The sequence below is a fragment of the Myotis davidii genome, unplaced genomic scaffold, assembly GCF_000327345.1.
Source record: "Myotis davidii unplaced genomic scaffold, ASM32734v1 scaffold1, whole genome shotgun sequence".
NCBI lineage: Eukaryota > Metazoa > Chordata > Mammalia > Chiroptera > Vespertilionidae > Myotis > Myotis davidii.
This window is the reverse complement of record NW_006294681.1, coordinates 9,451,761-9,475,767: the sequence shown is the minus strand read 5'-3', so window position 1 is coordinate 9,475,767 and position 24,007 is coordinate 9,451,761. Positions and strand designations below refer to the sequence as shown.

The 24,007-nt window shown below is 34.8% G+C and overlaps 1 protein-coding gene across 1 annotated transcript in view; it reads right to left on the bottom strand.

Moving 5' to 3' along the window:
* The window catches only part of TAF2 (TATA-box binding protein associated factor 2), a 70,301-nt gene that overhangs the window by 6,260 nt on the left and 40,034 nt on the right, over positions 1–24,007 (bottom strand). The window contains 10 exon segments of the mRNA XM_006769093.2: positions 4,237–4,356; positions 4,995–5,100; positions 6,997–7,226; positions 11,469–11,578; positions 15,508–15,577; positions 16,868–17,007; positions 18,042–18,235; positions 20,365–20,475; positions 22,489–22,629; positions 22,925–23,177. Coding sequence (XP_006769156.1) covers positions 4,237–4,356; positions 4,995–5,100; positions 6,997–7,226; positions 11,469–11,578; positions 15,508–15,577; positions 16,868–17,007; positions 18,042–18,235; positions 20,365–20,475; positions 22,489–22,629; positions 22,925–23,177 — 1,475 coding nt within the window.

Here is a 24,007-nt window from a genome sequence, read left to right as displayed (position 1 = left end):
CTCTATCTTTCCTAATTTTTACCAGGGCTAATCCAACATGATAAGGAAATGCAATTTTGCTTCCTATGTGGAATTGTATATATAACAGTCAGATTTGGGACACATATGAGATTACTTTCACACTAGTATAAGAAGGTCATCTATAGTATTCCCACTGAGAAAAATGCATACAGTACCACTCCTACCACACACATTTTCACACATTATTTCAGGCATTTATAAAATGGTTGGGAACTTGAAGCCCACCCAAAACTGAGCACCACTCATTTTTAAGTTAATGAATGCCCTTTTAGTGACCTGAAATATATGTCTCTATTGTAAAATAGCAGATGTATCAGAAAAAGGAGATATCTATATCTACCTATCTATAAAATTTACATTATGGTTTTCTACTTCATGTTATACAAAAAGAACCAAACAGATGTTCAGTTTTGTTATTCTACCCAACATAACCTCTTTCTTAGAGACCAAATAAAATGCATTATGGTAAGAGTTTGCTGCAGTCAATTTAACAAATGCAAAACAAACAGAAAACCTAATGTGGAAGCTTTTCAGCCCATCACAAAAGTGCTGGTAACAGACAGTGAATAACCTGCTAATTCTATTCAATTCATTCACATTAGATATATGTTTATATTTAACACAAAACCTGCAGTTTCTATTAGAGAATTGTAAAGTCTGTTCTTTGGTTTCTTTAGATCACTGTAAAAAAAATACAGAATTATGTCATTATAATTTAAGAAAAAGACCAAAGTCTGTTTTTCATATTAGAGTTTCAAAAGCAAGAACTGTAGGGCTCTCAGCTTTTTGATTTTTTTGTTTCAAAGGGTTTCATGCATCAGAATAGTGCTTTGCTAACTTATGCCAGAAGGAATCACATAATACAGCAGACCTAACTAGGAACTCTCTTCTTCTTCCCCACAGAAACCACTAGGGTTTCCCTTGGCTCCTGCTCCCGTCCCTCCTCTCTGCTTCCATCACAGCAATGCCTGCCCGCAGACCAGGCTGCAGTGGTGGGAGAATGGGTCTGGTATGCATAACCAGTCACCATGGGAACCATAAACCTATTTTTACAAATCCCATTCCTGACCTTAGGAGAGAGGGAACAGTATAAAGAAAAAAGGTATTGAAAATACCCCTGCTGCTTCTCCTTTCTTACCCCAAATGGCTTAACCTCCCACATATGTATCACCCCATCCCTAAAATATTCTTCTCACTATCATATGCAAGGAAAGAAAATTGGGGAAAAGGTTAAACCATGACCTTTCCTCTAAACCAGTGGTTCTCAACCTGTGCATTGCGACCCCTTTGGCGACCCTTTCACAGGGGTCGCCTAAGACCATCCTGCATATCAGATATTTACATTACGATTCATAACAGTAGCAACATTACAGTTATGAAGTAGCAACGAAAATAATTTTATGGTTGGGTCACAACATGAGGAACTGTATTTAAAGGGCCAGAAGGTTGAGAACCACTGCTCTAAACAGTTTCCAGTTCTTCTTTATCTGACCTAAACCCCCATTCTCTTTACCTCCTCCTACATAACATCTGCAACACATTGCAGTTCTCAATTACCATCTGGCTGGCTCTGAAGGACCTAAACAGGGGTCCCAAACTTAAAAGCCCTGGCCCTGAGGAGACAGCATAAATGAGCACAGACTTCCAGGTGCAAACAAATGGAATCGGTGTAATAGCACATCCCTGCCTGAAAGGCCTCTCAGTTCTTCAAGAGAAGCTGGAAACCCAGATTTTTATGTGCAACCTCTTCATTTTCAGTCAACTACAAAAAACCTTATAAGACTTCTGGAGATCAAATAAAAGTTGCCTCAGTTGAGTGAACTGAGTAAGGCCCCCAAACCCATTTGTGAACTTGAGGATCCCTAGAGACTTAAGAACACAGCTTCCCTTACCATTGTGTTCTATGCCTCCTTTTCTGAACCCCCACTACCAATCCCAGGCCAAGATCAGAAAAGGAGCCCCTGGCTCCCGTGGGGGGGAAGGGGGGGGCAGGCAGAAAGTGGGAAGTTCCTGTTTCACTGCCAGCTTTACTAGGTTAGGTAAAAGTTGTGCTTCTGACATTCCAAAAGGTGGAGCTGAAAGTGCCCCTTCTCTCAGAAACATTGTTACACACAGTGCTGAGGTTCCATACTTCTGTTCTTCAGGTATAAGTTAAAAGGGTTTTTGTTGGGTAGTTTGGGAAAGTTATGTATCACATATAATAATGTATCTATAGGAAAACTGCATTTAGACCCCCAAATAAATACATGTAGAAATAAACCTTTGGAACACTATCATTTGTAAAATGATAAGACTTATTGGTCACAGGGCACTGAACAGCATAAATGTTTGAAGAAATTTGAATATAGTCTTTAATATTCAAAATTAAGTTTTATCGATCAGTCTATATGTAATATGCTGGTATACATTTTGTCTCATGACACAAAAGGGTGCTACACTGATACCAACCAAAGCTAAAACTTTAAAGCTTCCTTATCCCTACCACTTGCCCTGTATCTCCTCCCCAGTCTTCCCATATGATGCTATGAGAACTACAAGACTGCAAAGAGAGAGTCCCAGAAATATGGCACAATAATACAAAAGCACACTAGTGGGCACAAAAAAGTATTAAGATTTGCTTCTTCAGCCTAGCCGGTGTGGCTCAGTGGTTGTCAACCTATGAACCAGGAGATCAGGGTTCAATTCCCAGTCAAGGCACAAGCCTGGGTTGCAGGCTTGATCCCCGGTAGGGGGTGTGCAGCAGGTAGCCGACAGATATTCCTCTCTCATCGCTGTTTCTATTTCTCTCTCCCTCTCTCTTCCTCTCTGAAATCAATTAAAAAAAAAAAGATTTGTTTCTACATAGGTTAGTGTGCCACATCACTGAGAAAACAAACAAACAAATGTATTTAGATTATTTTCTGGAAGAGGAATTAATTTGACTGTTAGAATTCAGAACTAATTTAATTTTTTAAAGGCATAAAAGGGCGGCAGAAGCATCACTCTCAAACCATAACAAGAGATTTGAAACTAAGTTTTATAATTTTTAAAAATGCAGAAAATTTCCATGTCTAGTAAAATTTTAATAAGTATAATGATAATAAAGCAAAATTATATCAAAATAACAACAACAACAAATCCCCTAAAAAGCCAAGAGAATACAAAACTAGCAAGGGTCAAAAAATGTCAAAATTCCCTTCTGCTAAGTTAAAGTCTCCAACTGGTTTCCTTCTGAAATATATTTTATGAACCTACCACAATGAATGCATAAAGCACACAAAGAGATATAAGCACCCAACAGCCTGGGGTCACAATACCAAAATATTTTGAGGTGTTGCTTTTGTTTGAAGTCTCCCCTTAATCACAGTTGGTTTCCTACGCTCCTCAAATCAATAAACAGTAACTCTTTTGTTTATATCATAAAAGCAGGGTTTATATAAGCAAACCCATCCCTTGAAATTTTAAAGCCAGATTAATGACTTTTGGAAAAACTATTAATTAAAAGTGATTTTGCTTATGTATCTAGTTTTTCACTCTCTGTTCCTCCAAAACTTGAAGACTGAACTTTTCAGCAGTTTTGACTGTTTACTCTTATTTGGATTATAATCTTCTCTTTGCAAGAAACAGAAGAACAGGGTAAGCAGAAGACAATGTAAAATAGAATAGATAATAAACATATCTGAACTAAATTACCTTTCATAAACTTAAGCCCAATTAGTATGAAATAATTTAAAAGTCAAAACATGTGAGTTCTCTAGGCATAGCATTAAGCTATGTAATATTTGTAAGCACTATTGAAGCAATTGTAAAACTTCCAGGGGCAAGGAGAGAGAAGTAAATGGTTGATTTGTGTATTTTATGCAAGTACAGAGGCTCAGATTTGATGATTTGTACTGAAGTTAGAATTTTCATATTATAATATTCTTAGAAAAAGCACTAAAAGAGCAAAATGTTAACTTTAAATGACATGAAATTATTTCCCTCCTTCCTTTCTACTTTTCTGATATTTCTGAGTCTTACAAAATAGTAGTACATTCATTTATGTTAGATACTATAAATTCAATGTGCTGCAAGAAAAGCAAGTCCTCAGATCTATATTTTTATGTATTTTGAAGTTAATAAAGAAATTTTATGTTGTATACCTGAAACAAATGTAATATTTAATGCAAAAAAAGAAAAAAAGACACTTATGAAATTTATAGATTTGTTCTTAAGCAAAAAAACCAGTAATTTCACCTGTTCCCTTCCGTGCAAGTTCCATCCCCCACTGAGGCTTTGTGACAGGTGTGCCATCACCCCCTGGTGAATGCTGGGGCATTAAAGCCCGCGAGCTAGCTGGCCGATATTTAGAGAGCCCTGAAATGCCAAAGGAGAAGGAGAAGATGAATATATTCCTTTGTATCCCCAAAGAAAGAAAGAAAGAAAAAAGCATGGCAGGTTTCTATAAGCTAGCCTTTAAACCAGGAGCAATTTAAAAGAAGACTCAAAAAATAAAAATAATACATTTTTGCCCTGCTGGTGTGGCTCAGTGGCTGGGCATTGACCCATGAACCAAGAATTCAAGATTTGATTCCTGGTCAGGGCACATGTCTAGACTGCAGACTCGATCCCCAATCTAGAGCGTGCAGGAGGCAGCCAATCAATGATTCCCTCTCATCACTGTGCTTCTATCTCTCTCTCCCTCTCCCTTCCTCTCTGAAATCAATAAAAATATATTAAAGATATATGTATATTTTTAAGTAAAAATAAATAAATAACAAATCTAGAAGTATAAGCATGCCAAATATTAAAAAAAATAAAATGGAAAAAGAAGACTTTTTGTATTTATTCTTTTACTCATGTGTTTAAATCTGATACAATCTAATACTTCATTTTATACTGGCTACTTTCAAGCTTTACAGTTGTTCACTTGAAGATAAAGCAACACACCCTGGAACAGTGGTACCTTGTGAACTCTCTCGATTGGCTCAGTAACTGCAATACACTAATCTTACCTGGAGTAGACGGCCTTTCAAGCATGTTCAAATGATGAGAAATGAATGCCTGGCTGTCATGAACAGTATCCATATCAATCTCCTCTTCGTCTTGAGAACTTGAAAACTAAAACACACACATGGAACCAAAGAGAAAAAGGGCCATTATATCACTTTATGTTTGGATCTTAGCTCTTAGGAAAAGTAGCAGAGAGGTCACAGGATATACCCCCAAATAATCTTAAAAGGAAAAGTAGGCTCTTTTTCTCAAAAAGTATAAGAGAGAGAAATGATTATGTGGTCCAGCCTCCAAAAGGAGCTGAATGGAAATTACTGGAAATTTAACAGCAACTAAAATCTATTCCTATGTCATGGGAGAGTAGTGAGCTGAGGTAGATCGTGCACACATAGTTCCTCCCCAAAGAGAGAAGAAGTATGTGACGACAGAAATTAAATAATCAGTTGGAATGTTTTAGAGATGGACATTTGAGTTCTTTTATAATTCAGTCTGTCCCATCTGTTCCTAAGGAAAAACCAAGTATTCATAAAGATTTATAAGAAGGTGAATATCCTACACTGTTAATACAGGTTTAACCTGTATTTCTTACTCTGATTTTGAGTTTGACTTTACTGCTATCCTCATTCTTCTCCAGTATTTGACCAGGTTCTAGTGGGGACCCCAGTGGTGTATCAGACTTCCTCTTCACTCCCTGCTGATGAGCTGATATATTACATGATGCTTCCTTGGCAAGATGATCAACTTCCTGCGGCAATATTTAAGATCAAAATTAGTTTCTGAAGACAAGTAGCTCATATTATAGCTGAAAACTAATAGCTATTGCAACCATGCAGATTAGAGCATGCCCAGTGCCTGTAAGTTATCAGCAATGGGCTTAAAATAAATTTCATCTTTTCTTGTCTGCTAGTATTTTGGGGGAAGAAAGAAGTTATTTAAGTGAACTTTCAGAGTTTTCCCAAAAGAATATATCTTTTGGTGTCATTTTCTCCTCTTATCCTACAGAGTCAAAGTATGAATGTGGACAAATTAACATATATGTGCAAGAATTATAAACATATTCATTTCCATAGATTTATAACTATTCAGATCTGAAAGAGCTCTTTAATGAGACTTAGCCCTATGTCTTACTTTTTCATAACCCAAACTCTAGGATATATTTTAAATTTACAATAAGTAAAATTGTATTTAAGAAAATCTCGGTGATAAGTAATTTGAAATGACTAGTTCTAACTGGCATAGACAGAATCTGAACGTTAAAGTGCCAAAACACCAGTAGGGAATTGCTAGGCAAGTAATCTGGTCTAAATATTGGTGAAAAATGAAGCTTGAAGTATTGGGAACATTTTGTCATCAATAAGAAAATCATTTCTGAAAAATGTCCTTTAAATTATAGTAAAATGGTTGATATGTATCCTAAAGGTCTTTCTACAAAATTCTGGTAATTTTATAATACATAGCTAGAAATAAAACTTTTCAAAAGGCAAGCATAATAAATATAAAATTTTAAAATGTAATGCATAATCTCCTCCCAAATCAGATTACTCATTTACGTGATCATTTATTATCTTTCTACTTATTTAATTCAAGAAGCTTTTCATTTGCCAGGCACTCATTATGTTTAGAACTATGCTAGGTATTAGACAGAGTAGGGAGAAAAAGTCAGGGCCCCTTGTGTTCAGTGTTCCATTACCATATATGGACAAGAAGGTTAACATATAACAGGCTAAATATTCATGTCAATTTTCTACTACTCAACGAAGAAATTCTATGCTCAATATAAACAATCATTATGTCATCATAAAAGGAGTAAAGGGACTGGCAGCACTATGTAGTTGTCAGTAGCACTTTGTAAACTACACAGTGCTAAATGAATGCCAGCAGTTTCTCAAAAGGTACAAAAAAAACTGTCTGAGGCTTTAAAACTTGCCAGTTCAAAAGAAACAATTCTCTTCTCTAGAGAGCTCAATATAATAAAATTACATCTGTAACACATGCAATTCTTACAGGGTTCTGAAATCCAACTAGCTGTACGTGGCTACTTGGATTAATTGCAGTTTCTTGGTTGCCTGTGATGACCTCTGGAATTATGGTTGGATTCAAGACAGCTTTTTTCTCTTTTAGATTAAGAACCAACCCAAGCTCTGGCAAGGGTAAGCAGGAAGGTCTACTGAGGCCAAAAAGTGTGAAGTATAAGTCCACAGCACCACACCGTAGCCTCCAGTCATGTGAAGTACCTAAAAAGTAAATAAAGAAATGAAAATATACACATTTAACTGTACATTTTTATCTGTTCCTCTCCCTTCGCAGAGGGATGAAAGGATTATCCCTCTTAAGAACTTATGCTTAAAAAGAGCCATCCCTTGACCTAGGCCCCACTGGCAAACCCTCTACCCTAAAGATGCATCTTATCCTAACACGGATACTTATAAATTGTTACAGGAACAATCAATGTTTGTGAATGAACGAGTGAATGTTATAACTGGAAAAATGTTTTTATCGTCACACCATTCTTCTTTACAAAATGAATTTTTAAAAAGTATTGTTTTCTGCCTTTAAATTTTCTTCCACATTCGTTCATTCTCTGTTCATCTTGTCTGATTTTCTTCTTTAATAATCTGTTAGAAAGACAGTGCTCCATGAGCCTTCATGAACCCTAGCATTTGAAACATATTCTCCTAACTCTCAAATTTATTATGTTCAGGTTTTAAATATAAGAAACCCTACAACTACTTGAAATAACATAATTCTAAAATTGGACTTATTGTAGAGGAGGAAAATATTTTGCTAAACACCTTTATATTAGTGTTGCTATACTAGGTGTTTGTTTTTAAAAAAATGAATAATAGCAATAATAACAACAATACTACGCAAACTCCAGAGATGGCTACAGATAGTACAACCTGTATGGAGGAGAAGACTGCTTGTGTAGAAATTTAGCTTAAAGTAGTGGAGAGACTAGAGGCAAGTAAGTTCTCTCAATTCCTCCAAAACGGGGGTTTGATCTCAGATTGGCCCAAATCAATGACAGGCCAGATACCAGAGTTCTTTCTCACTTTCCTTTTTTTCCCCCCAGTAGAGCACTCCAGGTAGGTACTGCCATCAAATAGAACTGACTGACAAAGATAAAAATTGCACCTTAGGGTTAGGTAATTTACATGGTTTCCAGGCCAAATTTAAAATGATCGAGAGAATTTAAAACAAGTGAGAAGAAGCAATATATAAATTCTTCTAGATAAGAAAATAAACCTTATAAATATTAAAATTAGACTGTGGTTTCAAAAGAGTAGCATAGTATTTAAAAAAGAAAGAAGCATTTACAGCAAATTTTGGACAGCATAAATATTAAGCTTTGTGATTCTCAAGAACAAATATTAGAATAAGAAAATAAATTATAATCGACTAGTGATTCTGATGAGATTTATTCTAGTAGATAAGTAAATATTTTATTAACTAGAAGCCCGTTGCATGAAGACTCATGCAATAGGCCTTCCTTCCCCTGGCTGCCAGCACCCGTTTTCCTCCAGCACCCGGGACCCAGGCCTTTGGTCCGGCCGCAGCAGAGGCTTGGCTACTCCCCTCCAGCCACAGCGAGAAGCCAAGCCTCTTCAGCCTTCAGTCTTAACTCCGATAAGGTTTTTATGCCCTAAAAACTATAAAATAAAAACCCCAAAAAACATAGAAATGGGAAGAACAATACAAAATGAAAGAATTTACACTGGAAATCCATTCCCTTCTCTGGAATATGCATATCTGGACACCTTACTGCACTGGCATTGCTTCATTTTTGTAGGCCTTCATTATTCTTCTCCTCAAAGCATCAGAATCCTGAGCCTTTCACAGAGAATGGAGGGGCTCAACCTCTAAGACAGTGGTTCTCAACCTTCCTAATGCCCACAGCCCTTTAATACAGTTGTGGTGACCCCCAATTTCACTGTTACAAATTGAACATAATTAAAGCATAGTGATGAATCACAAAAACAATATGTAATTATATATGTGTTTCCCGATGGTCTTAGTCGACCCCTGTGAAAGGGTCGTTTGACCCCCAAAGGGGTTGCGACCCACAGGTTGAGAACCGCTGCTCTAAAAGAAGGAGGGGTCCTTACAGAGCAGCAAGCCCTGTGTCTATATATTCGTGAGTGTAGCAAGAAAAGGAGTAAATCTTAGGCACTGTATCAGTTAGAAAAACAAGAATGGTTTAGGGTACATTTGTACTGGAAGAAAACCCTGAAGAACAATATCACCTTATTATTTATCTCTGCTGCCATCCTGACCATTTTGTTACAGATGTCATTGAAACCAGTTGAACAACTGAATTATTTTAATTTAAAAAACTACTATTTTAATTTTTAAAAGCAAATGGAAATGTGTTTTCATAAGCTAGAATGTTCAGTTTTGTGTTTTAAAGTCAGATTAAGGAGAATTAGTCAGCATAGTGAAAGCTGCTAAATTTCACTAAACCACTACACTACAGCTTTTTACTTTTTTTTTTATATGATTCTCCTCTTTCTTTCTTTTTTTTTTTTTTTGAGAGGAAGGGAGGGAGATAGGCAGGAGCATCGATGAGAGAGAGAAACATCGATCTGCCTCCGTCTCCTACTGGGGATCAAGCCCACAACCTGGGAATGTGCCCTGATCGGGAATCGAACTAGTAATCTCTTAGTTCATAGGTCGAAGCTCAACCACTGAGCCACATTGGCTGGGCTACGGTTTTTACTTTTTATTTCTATATGGGCTTTTTGGTTTGGGTTTACCTTTAGTTTGGATGGAGGAACGAACATTACTGTTTTGTTTCTGAGGGAGTTCCTGATGGTGTGTTTTCCTTCAACTAATTGATTTATAAATATTAAAATTTAAGGCTATAAGAGAGCTAAAAAATAGAATAGTGGTGCTTCTGTTAAAATTACAAAAAAAAAAAAAAGATAAAAAATCAGAACTGCCCTGTATTTCAAAACCATGGAATAAAATCTTAAAATGGTTGTCATTATAGTGGAATTTAAGTTGAACAGCATAGTGGGAAAAATCACTTCTGCTTAATTCCAGTTAGCTGTGTGATCTTGGGCAAGTCAATTGCCTGGCCCCTAAATGAGAGCAGTTAACTTAGCTGGTCGTTAGATCCTCCAAGATCTAAACTGCTAGGATTCCAAATCAATCAATTCCACTAGACCAGTGGTCGGCAAACTGCAGCTCGGGAGCCACATGCAGCTCTTTGGCCCCTTGAGTGTGGCTCTTCCTAAGCCTTAGGAGTACCCTAATTAAGTTAATAACAATGTACCTACCTATATAGTTTAAGTTTAAAAAATTTGGCTCTCAAAATAAATTTCAGTCGTTGTACTGTTGATATTTGGCTCTGTTGACTAGTGAGTTTGCCAACCACTGCGCTAGACAGAGGCCCTGGAATAGCTGCCAATGTCTGTGACAGCATTTTGAAGACCCTCTCACCCCAATCACTGACATGGCAAGGGATGCTCATCTATAAATATAAAAGGCTAATATGCAAATTGTCCACTTGGGAGTTTGGCCAAGAGAGCGGGAGTTCGATCGCTCGCTATGACATGCACTGACCACCAAGGGGCAGCGTGGAACATAGCAGGCTACCTGCAGCGATGGCAGGGCACTGAGGGAGCGAGGGGAGGGAGAGGTGGGGAGGCCAGGCCTAGGGACCCTACTCTATATGAATTTTGTGCACAGGCCTCTAGTATATTGATAAAACAGTCATCACTTTCTTAATGCATCAATTCTGTCTTCATTGGCAGTGAAACTTAGGGACCAACCCTGCTTACCTGGAATACAACAGCACTCAAGAAGAAAGGAGGAAACCCAGCATTGATGTTCTCTATTCAAATCAGAAAGAATATGAAGACAAACCACTAAGTAGCAAATCCAGTCCTAAAAAAGATCATCTCTTCATTTTCTGAAGTAATTGCTATTAAAGCTGATCAAGTCAAAAAGCTGCTAAGAAGAACGTTCACTTTGAAAGTCACTTTTTCAAGACATTTTTCAATAATGTCCTTATAGACAGAAGCTTGAAAATGTGTACTAAGTGGAACCAAAGGGCAGTTCTGTACTATCTTTCTGTCCATCTTACACTAAGTAAAAAACAGCAAATTTCACTTTTATTTGTATGTGTATACATATGTAATTTCCAAAGAATAAAGGGAAAAGACTTATTTTCAACCCTTTGTAACCTTATGAAATAAAAACAACAATAATACTTTGCAGGTTAATATTTAAAGCTCTTTAAACATCTGAGACACTTTCACATAAATTAATATTTTTGTTTCTTCAATTACCCTTTGGGGCAAAGTGAGTAAATATATCCTTAGCAAACCTTATCACATCCACCACTGTGAAGGTAGATGTGTTAAGTAACCTACTTAAAAAAAAAAAGAAAAGAAAAAAGTATTGAAAACCTGTTATAAAATGAAAATAATCCAGTCATAATTTTGTTTTTTTGAAAGCTACTATTTTCTTACCCGAATTCATAAGTTTCCAAAGTTGATCTACTAGGGCTTCATTGCATAAGGGAGACTCCATGTTCTTAGTAAATGGTGGGTTCTTAGTCAACATGTGTAGAATCTTATGTCTGGAGGAAAAAAAAAATTTTTTTTGCCTATCATTAAATTAAAAAATTTGAAAATTACCTGCAGTTCCTTCATCCTATTTTATCATCTCCCTTCTTTAGATCTAGCTTTGTGCCTGAGTTTCATTTCAAAAGGTGTATATTACTATATACCTTTTATACTGTTTTTTGTTTTTTCCCCCGCTAAATTCTGGTGGGTTTTCTTTCTAAAATTGCCTTGCTGTACAATGAGATCTTCTAAAACCTGACTCTGTGTATTCTTAACCAATCATTCCCTGCCTGCTTCTAAAATGAATGTATTACTCTCCTTAGAAAAGTTTTAAGAAAAAAACTGATCAGAAAATATAAAAATCTTAAAATGGGACAAAAAAAAATCACATATAGGCCAAGAAGTCTACATTTGAGATAATACAAATGAATATAAACTTTGTTAATATAGTTTCTTTGTCAAGCATGGAAATGTGCAGAAGCATTTCAAATATGGAGATTGCAAAACGTTTCCTCAAAATAAGCTGAGATTTAGAAGAGACAGTTATAATAGCAAAGATCCATACAGATGGCAACAGTTATACTCTGCTATTGGGAGTTTTTACCTGAACATATGGAGTCTTCTGAAAAACACCATAAAAAGAGGATAGAGAAAGAAAAGAAGCAAGGAGGCTTTGACAGTAATTTAACATTTAGTGAAGGGATAAAAGCCAGGCCTATGACAAGGTCTGAGAAATTCAAACCTCAGAGTAACGGCATGCTTGGATATAATGAAGGAAAAAAGAAACTGAGGTTATATTTTTTTATTGATGCTAGCAAAACTTTAAAAAAGGTGGTGAACCTGGGAAATTTTTATATTTAATTGTTGGTGGAAAGATATCAAATCAGATTAGTACTTGAGAAAGAGATGGGAGAAAAATGGACTAGTAGGTTGTAGTTAAGTCACTTAATCCCTTTCGGATTCAATTTTATATCTGTAAAACCGAAATATGTGGACTCTCACTGTTAACATCCTTTTGTGCTTTGAAATTTTAAGACCATATGAAAGACTACTGAAAGGCTATGAGAACAAATAAAACTTTATGGTATTTACGCAGATCAGTGCACTCTTTAAAGCCATGCCAAAGAACTGTAAAGGGTACTCTGGGGATAACTTTGAAATTATTACTCAAAGAGCAGTAATGATTAATATATGCATTACTTTTAACAATTAAACGTTTCTTTAAATACTCAAAAGGAGATAAAATTTAAGGAAAGACAATGAGAATCTTATGTTTAATTTTTGCAGAGATTAAATATCAAAACTCACCATATGTTTCAGACATCTGGAACAAACCAGAAGCAAATCCTAAGAAAGTCATGGGTTTATGTCATATTGACAGCAGCCAAAACATCTTATTATTTCCCTAGACAATTGAACAGTTTTTTGGTGGGCTAGTCAAATACCATTGTCAATCACTATCTATAGAAATGGAGTCAAACCAAAACCAAAAAAATATTCAAAAACTCCCATGAAAAAAAGCATAGGATGTACGTCCCTTGAATTGATACACTGTGATCATATGCATGCTTGATTCCAAAATGAGAAGATAATTCCATGTCATTTTTAAAAATAGCCTACTTAACCTACTGCAATACAACTAATAGATACTATGTTATTTGTCAATTATACCTCAATAGAGAAAGAAAAAAAGAAAAAGAAAAGATGGAACAAAGAAAACAAGACTTGAGTTCCTATTGAAAGTATAAAATGCAGAGAAATAAAAATAGAGATAGATGTCCCAACACACAAAAAAGTACACATAAAGTAACTGCTGTGTTAACACTTATTGCCATTAAATTAAATATTTTTAAAGATGTGTTGAGTTTTTTAATTGATTTTAGAGAGAGGGGAAGGAAGAGGGGTAGGGAAATAGAAACATTGATGACAGAGAAACATTGATCACCTGCCTCCTGCAAGCCCTCTACTGGGGACCGAGCAACCCTGGCACATGCCCCGACTGGGAATCAAACTGGCAACCTCTTGGTTCATGGGCCGAAGCTCAACCACTGAGCAACCCTGGCTGGGCAACATGTTGAATTTTTTAAACTATGAGTAAACTATGGGTTAGATGATTTTAAGTAAAGCCTATTGGTGCTCTAAGTGAACCACATGAATTAAAAAGAAAACATGTCAAGAATAATCATGAGACAGATAAGGAAAAGCTAAAGGAGTTCATCACTACCAAACCAGTATTCTATGAAATGCTGAAAGGTATCCTTTAAGAAGAGGAAGAAGAAGAAAAAGGTAAAGATACAAATTATAAACAACAAATACACATCTATCAACAGCTGAATCTAAAAATCAAGTGAATAAATAAAAAAAAAATAATCATGAAATATATCCTTACAGAGATTTTCATCTCAGATTATAAATATTAGAGCTCTTGAAATTTGAATGATATTAACAGTTCTACAACAGTATTTCAAAAGCAATTATTTAGACTGTACAGCATATAATTCAGAAATATAAAAATTTCAAATATTACAGAATTCAAAACCTGCTTAAAATGGTTTTCAAATCACAATTCTAAGATCTCAGAAATATGAATCTTTTTTAAAAAAATATTTTTATTTATTTCAGAGAGGAATGGAGAGGGAGAGAGAGATAGAAACATCAATGATGAGAATCATTGATCGGCTGCCTCCTGCACGCCCTCTCCTGGGGATCAAACCAGCAACCCAGGCATGTGCCCTTGACTGGAATCAAACCTAGAACCTTTTAGTCCGCAGGCTGATACTCTATCCACTGAGCAAACCGGCTAGGGCAGAAATATGCATCTTAATGTTAGTTCTATTGAGGTGTATTGAAAACAAATGAATACATGGTAAGTTTCATTTATTCTGTATTTATACTTTCTGTTCCTACTTGCTATCAGTAGGATATAAACTTTCAAATGCATGAGCTCTGCCAGATAAGAGATATAGGCAGGTCTTTTGCGTATCATATTTTATATAAATGCGTATTTTAGAATGAATGATTATAAGTCCATGTAACCTTTATCCTTATTATATAACAATCACAAGACAAATTATTTAAAATACAATTTAGATCACAAATGAAGAACTATAAAATATTAACAGCAAAACTTTGTATAAAGAAGATTTATGTAATGAGCATCATTTAAGACACTTAAATATAAGGTGACTTATGTGAATTCCTCATGCCCAGATACATTTCAGTGAGGTTAGAAGGCAGAGTTTGACTTTTTAGAAGAAAATAACTACCTGCCAACTGGTGTGTAAAGTTGAGTCACACAATTAATATCTAGCTCTATGTTCTTGTTTCCAGTTGGAATGGCTACAACCTAAGTGACTTTCCAGCTGCCAAAATTTATTTTATGAAATCATGTTAAAATGAATAAAATTTTAAGTGTTTAATACGTGCAAAGAAAGACAAAAATGATTTAAAAAATCCTATTTGATTAAACCATAAACATCCTACTTTGCAAAAGAAAGCAGAAAAGAAGATTAGAAGGAAATACAAAAACACACATAATCACGCCTACTTAAGAAAAATTAAGATTTTATATGAGATAGAAAAGAACAAATGGAATATACCAAAACATTGCTCTTAATTATTTTTAAAGTAAGTTCAGCCAATCAGTAGAGGTTTCATAATTTTGGGTACATAAGGGATCCTCTAGATGCACTACAAAAGCTTTCCTTTAAGTTACAATAGAAATCATATGTAAAGTTACAGAAAATAAGTTTTATTTATTAACAACGTATTTTTAAACGTCTTCTCAAAGCCACAACAAATTAATAAATTTAGAAAGGGTGTGATAAAAGCCTAACATATTCCTATGTTTTCAAAAATAACAAAGACTTTTGCATGTATAATCTTCTGAAATTATTCAATTTACTTTAGGACTTTAAAAAATAATTATAGCACAAAAACTAACCTTACATAGGGTACAGGGTCATTCTGAATCATATTAAGGAGCCACTGCAGTTCTTCATAACTCCTGTCCACTGAAAATAAAAATAAAGAAATATATTTGTTGCAATTATAACCAATTAAACAAGTGACAGGCAAGGAGTTCACACTTAGTATTAGGACTCTTCCTTGGCTGGATTTAAATCAGAGTTGAAAGCTGCAGACAACTTCTTTACATTTTTTCCCCATGTAATAGACCACTTCGTAAATTTTATAAATATTGTGCTCTATGCAGCCAAAACATAAAACAGGACCAAGTGTATATTTTTCACTATAGCTCAAATCAATGGCAAATACAACATAAAGCAAATTATAATTTATTGAGCCCTAAATTAGCCCTAAATTATAATTTAGTGAGCCCTAAACTCTAAATGGACAGAATGTACTTAAATAAAATTATGTTTCTAGAAGCATAAATCAAATTATAGAGAAGTCTGATACTCAATGGTATCTCAACTATATTATTTTTTTTAAATAGTGAACTGTTTTTGCCCAAGTGGTTTCTTTCATCTAAGACTAAAGAGCAGCCTTAACTTTTCAACAGAACATAAAAAGCAATTACAAAAAAAGTGCTGTAACTATATTAACCAATAAAATGACTCATTAGCTATTCCCATTCACCTTTCAACAAGTTTTGCTATTATGACTTGAAAAGCTTTATTTTAATAATTTTATTTCTAATAGTTTCCATTTTCAAATGATCTTCAATTCATGGATCACATTTAGACACCTCTCAATAGCTTAGTTCAATTTCACTGACACCCTATCACAATATTCTATTACTTCTTGGATTATTTCTTTTCTGCCACCTGCTCTTTCTTCATGACTTACATTTCATTTCTTTATATTTCTCCTCTGTATTTCTGAAAATGTTTTGACTCTGTAGTTTTCTCTTAATTATTTTTGGCCTTATTTTCCCCCAACTTTATAAGCCTTGCTTAATCCCTGTACTGAAGCTCCTGATGATGTCTCTTGCTCTACTTTCAGATACAAATCTGAGATAGGAGCATGATGTCTTCTTGAATCCTTATATAGTTAAAAATTTACAAAAAATCTCCCATTTCTTAAAATAACTCATAATTAAAACTATAAGAACGGTATACTGACTTCTTGGAAAGACCAAAGATATCTACTTATAATTTTGTTCTTTTCCCTCACTTACTAATTCTTATAAGAATTCTACATTGACCACAAAATCAGTGAATTAAGAATTTAAAGTTAAAATTGTATTTTACATAATAAGAAAACCGCAATATCTACAACTGATTTTAAATAGTGAACATTTCTTTCTAAAATGATATGAACAAATATTTCTAAAGCATTACCTTTAGTATAATCAACAACTGCTTCCAGAGCTGCGATCCTAATGTCCACAAAGTGAGCATATTCTGCGTAGGATTTAAAAAGAGTTGGATCGCTCGGAACATGACCATTCTTCTGAAGCACTCGTATGGCTCTCAAACAACTAGGAAAATAGTATTTACAGTGAAATTCTTTTGTTAAAGTAGTCTGAATCAAATTTGTTTGCTAGGCATTAGAAATTATCTGTAACAGTGAACTAAAAAAATTGCCCTGATTTGAATCCATCTTTTAATTACATAACATTAAGTTTTTGCAACAGTCATAACAATTTTAAACATCTAAATCCTATGAAAGGAAAATAAATTTTAAAACTTATTTGTAAATCCAATTTCAGGTATTAATATACTTATTATTTTCACCATAAGTTTTAGTAGTTATATAGTTTAATAAATAATAAATGTGAAAGGTTAAATTGTTCACAATTTTGAAACAGTGAATCAACTTTTTTTAGCAAAATCCTAAGGAAATAGAACTTTTTGATAATTATATACAAAAAAGTTGAAAAAAGCAAAAAGTCATCTTAAAAGAGTCTAATAGAAAAATGCTTATATTATATCCAATGAGATAAAATATTTTGCAGACATAAAAAATAATGCTTTTGAAGAATTCCTGATGACATGAGAAAGTATTTATGATATAAGCAGAATGCAAAAATTATATATACAATATATGTCCAATAATTAAACATTTATATTGTTACAAGAGGAAAAAAATTAGAAGGCTACTCTCCAAAACAGTATAGTAATAATTTATCTGTGGATGATAGAACCATATGATTTTAATCTTCTCCTTTATCTTTACTCTATTTCCCAGTTTTCTATAATGAAAATAAATTTGCTTGTAATTATAAAACAAGTAACTTTAAAGAATAAAGAAAATGTAAAGCCGAAACCGGTTTGGCTCAGTGGATAGAGCGTCGGACTGCGGACTGAAAGGTCCCAGGTTCGATTCCAGTCAAGGGCATGTACCTGGGTTGCGGGCACATCCCCAGTGGGAGATGTGCAGGAGGCGGCTGATCGATGCTTCTCTCTCATCGATGTTTCTGACTCTCTATCTCTCTCCCTTTCTCTCTGTGAAGAATCAATAAAATATATTTAAAAAAAAAAAAAAAGAAGAAAATGTAAAGAATCATCATACCCAACAGTGATGGTGTGTCTATAACTTGGAAGAAGTTTTTCCATATTCAAAAACCTGGTGATTTCTTCAAGAATGAGTCGCACATCTGGATTTAAATTATCTAAAGTTCGAACTTCATTATTCACACTGACTGCAGGTGTAACAGAGTTGGCAAGGGCATCAATCATTTCTGCACGATAATAGTTATCTGAAAACTAAGCCATGAAAATTATTATATAAAGATAAAATTCACGCTTCTATTAAAAAATTAATAAAATAAAATATTTACAACCTAAGACCATAATTTATCTAAAAACATAAATTGGTAAGTACTCAACTCTGTGTTTTGCATAGTCACACATAGAAAAAAAAAGTGAGATTCATTAACTAGTAATATAGTAGTTAACACAATAAATACTTACTATATGAAAGGCACTCTTATAGTAAACTAGCCAGATTTCTCTAAAAGGAAGACCAAAGTCCATAAATCCTGCTGGTAATACAGAGCTTAAAAACAGCTCCTAGTGCTTTTCTCTCACATATAAACATGTAACCAAAGATCACCAGATATTTCAGAAAAGTATCAACATCAAAAAGACCAGAACAGCCAAAACCGGTTTGGCTCAGTGGATAGAGCGTCGGCCTGCAAACTGAAGGGTCCCAGGTTCGATTCCGGTCAAGGGCATGTACCTGGGTTGCGGGCACATCCCCAGTAGGAGATGTGCAGGAGGCAGCTGATCGATGTTTCTCTCTCATCGATGTTTCTAACTCTCTATCTCTCTCCTTTCTCTCTGTAAAAAATCAATAAAATATATTAAAAAAAAAAAAAGACCAGAACAAACAAAGGGGAAAACGCAACTTGAAGGAAATAGAGTATTCAAGGGGAAAAAACATGCAGGTGGAAAAAAAAATCCTAAACTATCATTAATATTGTCTGAGAAATAACCAGAGATGCCTCCCAATAGTAAAACATTTTAAAAAGAAATATGCAGAGAATCAGGATCAAAATTAAACTGAAATATTAAGTTTTTTTTAAAAACTAAAGTTTTTGAGCAGAAGTAAAGTGAGAAAAAATAGGAAGGAAAGCATAAGGAAATTGGAGGGTTGGTGTAGAAGACATAGCACAGGAATAATAGGAGTTTCTAGCAAAAACAGAGAAAATGGAAGAGGAAACCATAAAAAAAGCTAATTCCTAAACCCATATCACAGTCAATTCTCAGAGAAACAATTTACTGAAAGGCAATCTGGGTGTGACTTGATTTAAACTCAGGAAATCAGATACTCTAGCCTGGGAATCTGAACATGGAGCAAGTGAGTTAATTCTACCACAAACTGCCAGGGATGGAAGAGGAATACCTACCCCCTTTTGACTTACATTGTGGAGGCAGAACCTCACATGGTTACACATGACAATAGAGTCCCTAAAGAGTCCTATGTTCAGATACTGAGCAGAAAAAAGAATATGGCACACAACAACAAACAAAGAGAACCAAGTGTACACTATGGGAAAAGTTTTGTTTTCAAACCACTTACAGATTGTTTTCTTCAAGTATTTTTATATTCATTGTTACCTCTGGGAACTCCTTTGCCCACAAAGCCCATTTTTTTAACCACTATTTCTGACTTAAGTGTTTAGGTCACAGAATGAACCCACAAATTAAAAATGAGGAGGGGGGTGTAGGTAAAGTAGGAAAACCAAAAGACTTTAAATTTATCCTTCAGACCCAGGAGATCGGTGTTTCCCTCTCATCGATGTTTCTAACTCTCTATACCTCTCCCTTCCTCTCTGTAAAAAAATCAATAAAATATATTTTTTAAAAATAATAAAAATAAATAAATTTATCCCTCAGACCACATCCAATTCTCACAGATACTAGAATCCTAATTGGACAAGCTAGATTATCTGGTAACAAGTAAGGTGAAACAACTTGAACCATCATGGCATCCAATAGCTTTTTGATAAATAAATGAATAAACACACATGATGGTTTTTAAAAAATCAAATTATCAATGAACAAATTATCCCAAAAGGGATCTGTTTTCTAGTAAAATAAAAAAGGAGCAAAAATAAAGTTGGGCTGTCAGACTTTACCAAAAAAAGTTTTCAATGCCTCTCCAAAATCTGAGGCACTGCTATCTCCACATTATAACAGGTATGAGGAACATTTAAAAACCAACTAATCTTGGTTTTCATCCACTGGTTATTATAACAAATCATATTTACATGCTTCTAATGCTAGAAATTTCAAGTACCAGGGAGTAAACAATGATTTCACAGTCTAAATATTTCTTTAAAAACAAAATATCACTGGATAGTTTTATAATAATCATTAAGATTTCTTACCTTATTTTTTCTGTTGTCATTGTACTTGATTAAGTCTAAAATAAACGTTAAGACTTCTTTGGGACAAAGGTTGTGAACATCTCTCAATAGCGCCATTGCAACTGGCATAGTCTACAAAAAATAATATTTTTAAGTATTATAACTCAATTCATTACTATAATTCATTGAATTCAGTGCATGTTAAAAAAGGGCTACTTTAGTGCAGACACAGGTTTCTGGATGGAGCCTAACCGCCCCATAAACTCCCAGCCCTTCCCACTAAGAACATGTGCCAAACATTCTAACAAAACAGCTGAGCAGGAAACCAAGGGAGCTGAGTAACTGGATGCACTCTCTAGCCCATATGCCTCTGTCTTCATTTGTCAGAGGAAATATACATCATGTAAATGATATATTCAGCTCTGGGTTTTACAGTCGAAAAGGTATGGGTTTTAACATTAGATAAACCATTGTTCAACTCCTACTCTACTGCCTACTAAGATGGGTTATTTTAGCGAATTGCTTACTAAAAAGCCTCACAACCACAACTATTTTCAGGATTAAATGAAATAGTGACTGAGGCATACAGTTCAATCAGTCTGAGAAGACATTGATTCTCCAATACCACCCCAACTCAACTTAAGGAAAAAAGGTAAATTATCTGAAATCCAGCCTAACATTCTCCTTCTCAAATTTTCACAGGCAACTTTTCTAAGAAGGTGGAAGCCTGGCTCACACAGTAAAAATAAATAAATCAATAATAAAATAAAATAACTGGATGCCACCGACTTCTCTGATCATACCACTATAGGCTTTCCCCAAACTGCCCTGAATCTGTTTTGCTGACGAAATTCACTGTAAATAATATATTATGACTTCCACTCTTAGCAGGTCTCTCAATGTTTCCAAGTAATCCTTTTACTTTTCCCTCTATCATATATAATGCTTAACATCTCCTTCAACAGCTATCATTTCACTTACTTTTAAAAAAATATTTTTTAAAGATATGTTTTTATTGATTTCAGAAACAGGCAGAGGGAGGGAGAGAGAGATAGAAACATCAATGATGAGAATCATTGATCGGCTACCTCCTGCACATCCCCTACTAGGGATTGAGCCAGGCAGGGAATTGAACCGTTACTCCTTAATTCATGGTTGGCAATCAACCACTGAACCACACCAGCCTGGCTCATTTCACTTACTTTTAATCTGCTTTCCACCTGCCTCAGAAAAGAGGGAGCTTCTTACCTTTTCTTAAATTAACCTCCCAACTGTGTCCCACACCTTAACACCTTCAGAATTCTCTCCATCTCTCTAATATTTACTGGCTCCCACTGAATACTTCATCCCTCTATCCAAAATAAACCAAACCCATAATGTCCGTTACTCAGGCCTGCTTTATCCTCAACATGTCTCCATTCTCATACTCTTCACCCCTAAACCAAGAAAGATTTTTCTATTTCAACTTCACTTTTCCTTCTAGTCCAATCTAGTTCATCTAATCTCTGCCTTCATTATTAAATTACTCAAAAAATTTTACAAATGATTTCCAAATTGCCCAAATGTTGACCACTCTGCCATCCTCACATTCCCCCCAAAACAGTGACTTCATCACATCCCCACTTTCTAAATTATCATTTATAAAAGACTTACTGTGTGATAAATATAATCTAAAACATTTTATATGCTTGATCTTAATTAATTCTAAAAACGGTACATTTTACAATTGAGTAGACTGAGGCTTAAAGGGTTAAGAAACTTGTCCATAGGCAAACTGTCAGCGAGTAACAGGGCTGGGACTGACGCTAGTGTGGTGTGCTGCTTGTCTCTTACTCAGATATACTGTCCACATCCTAGGGCTTACCCATTCCTCCATCCTCAATGTAACCAGCCCCAAATTCAAACTATCCATTTCTATGTATTTTAGTATTAATGTGGATTTTGAGTTACTTTCTACCGCTCATAAAATCAATGAGCAATCACTGAATTAAAATTTTGGAAAAAATTTTAGAAACAAAAAGAACAAAGGCAAAACCTTTTAGAATAAAGTAAACACATCTATTATTTGAATAGTCTCCAAGTTAAACTGAGATATACAGATAGTGGCATAAAACAATCATAGGAAATTTGGAAAGTAAACTGTACCTTTTGTAGAAAATAACTTTGAAAGCTCATAAAGTTGTTTGTTTTCACAATGTTTGGACAAGTTTTACAACAAAACATTCTAGTAAAGAGTGACTTCATGGCTGGTGGTCCTGTCCATGTGCTCACCATTGAATTTGCAATCTGCAAATAATCAGAAAACAAAGTAATTTCCATCACCACAGCAAACATATTTTTAAATAAATAAAACAGCTTTCCAAAAGTTAGCAATGCAATTGGATTAGTTTTTAATAACTTCAATTCTTAGAAATTTAATACATTTTAGCCTTCCATTATCATTTCTAAGAAAATACACAAACTTTCCCCCCAAATTCTTATGTACACAACAACCACTGATCCACACTGGCCAGGGCAGAGTTCTATTTTTTTTAATATTCAGTATTCAATCTTGTTTTCTTTCTACTGTATGTAATCTCACCTTTGCAAGGCAGAAGCAAGCTGACATTCTTACTCGGTAAAAACACTGCTCTTGTTCTAGAATGTCAGTGAGGGCAAGCCGCGATGCTGGTGTGGGGAACTTTTCCAAGGCCAAGATGGACTCTTGCTGTGCAACCACATCCCTCTCGAAGCGGAGCTGGTACTACCACATGAAATCCACTTGCTCAAATTCTACTTTCCTCAGGACTGACATATTGGGATCTATCCTTATCCACAGCAAAGGGGAATCAGCACTGAAAGAAAACACAACTTTCCTTTTTATTTACTTTTTAATTTTACATATTCATAAAATAGAAACAAAGCGTTTATTAATCAGATTCTCTTCTACATACAGTGTTCAAGTCTGCCTGGAGTTTAATGTATCCATTTTTTAAAAATCACATTGACAGCTTTCCCATTATGTTTAACTTTAACACAATATCTATCTATATCAATCTGTTTGAAAAGATCTCCAAGGATAGTAAGACAGTTAGCTGTCACAAAGAAATTCCATCTGAAATTATTAATTTGGGACTTTGATTTGTGATTACATAATGTAAAAAGGGGAATAAGAACACGTTTTTTCATTTCACTTCCTGTCGCCAAATAATTGACTCTGGCTTTAAGGGCTACCCCTTACTAGAAATCAATCTGTGACTAAGAAATGAATTATTTTACTAAGTTATTTGTTTAACTAACTTTTAGTATTTTATTTTTTTTAAATGCTAGACTCATAATCACCTTTTTCAAACAGTAAGTTATAAAGTCATAGTTTGGAAATTCATCCAATACCACTGATTGCTTACTATAGCCAAGGCATGTGATACGGATAATACCACCTGAGAACTCATTAAGGATGTAAACACTCAGAACCCACTAGCACAGCGCTCAGGCAAAAACTGCATTTCCAGAAGATCCCCAGAAGTGCTGACATGCATGTTATAGCTTGAGAAGCACTGGTCTCAAGGCCAGCAAGAGAGCAAGGAAGCTGCCTAAACCAAGATTGTGCCCACCTCACCACCACCCTGTATTTCCCCAGGCTAGATTTACTTTTCCCTCTTTCATTATTTTTTTAATTTTATTT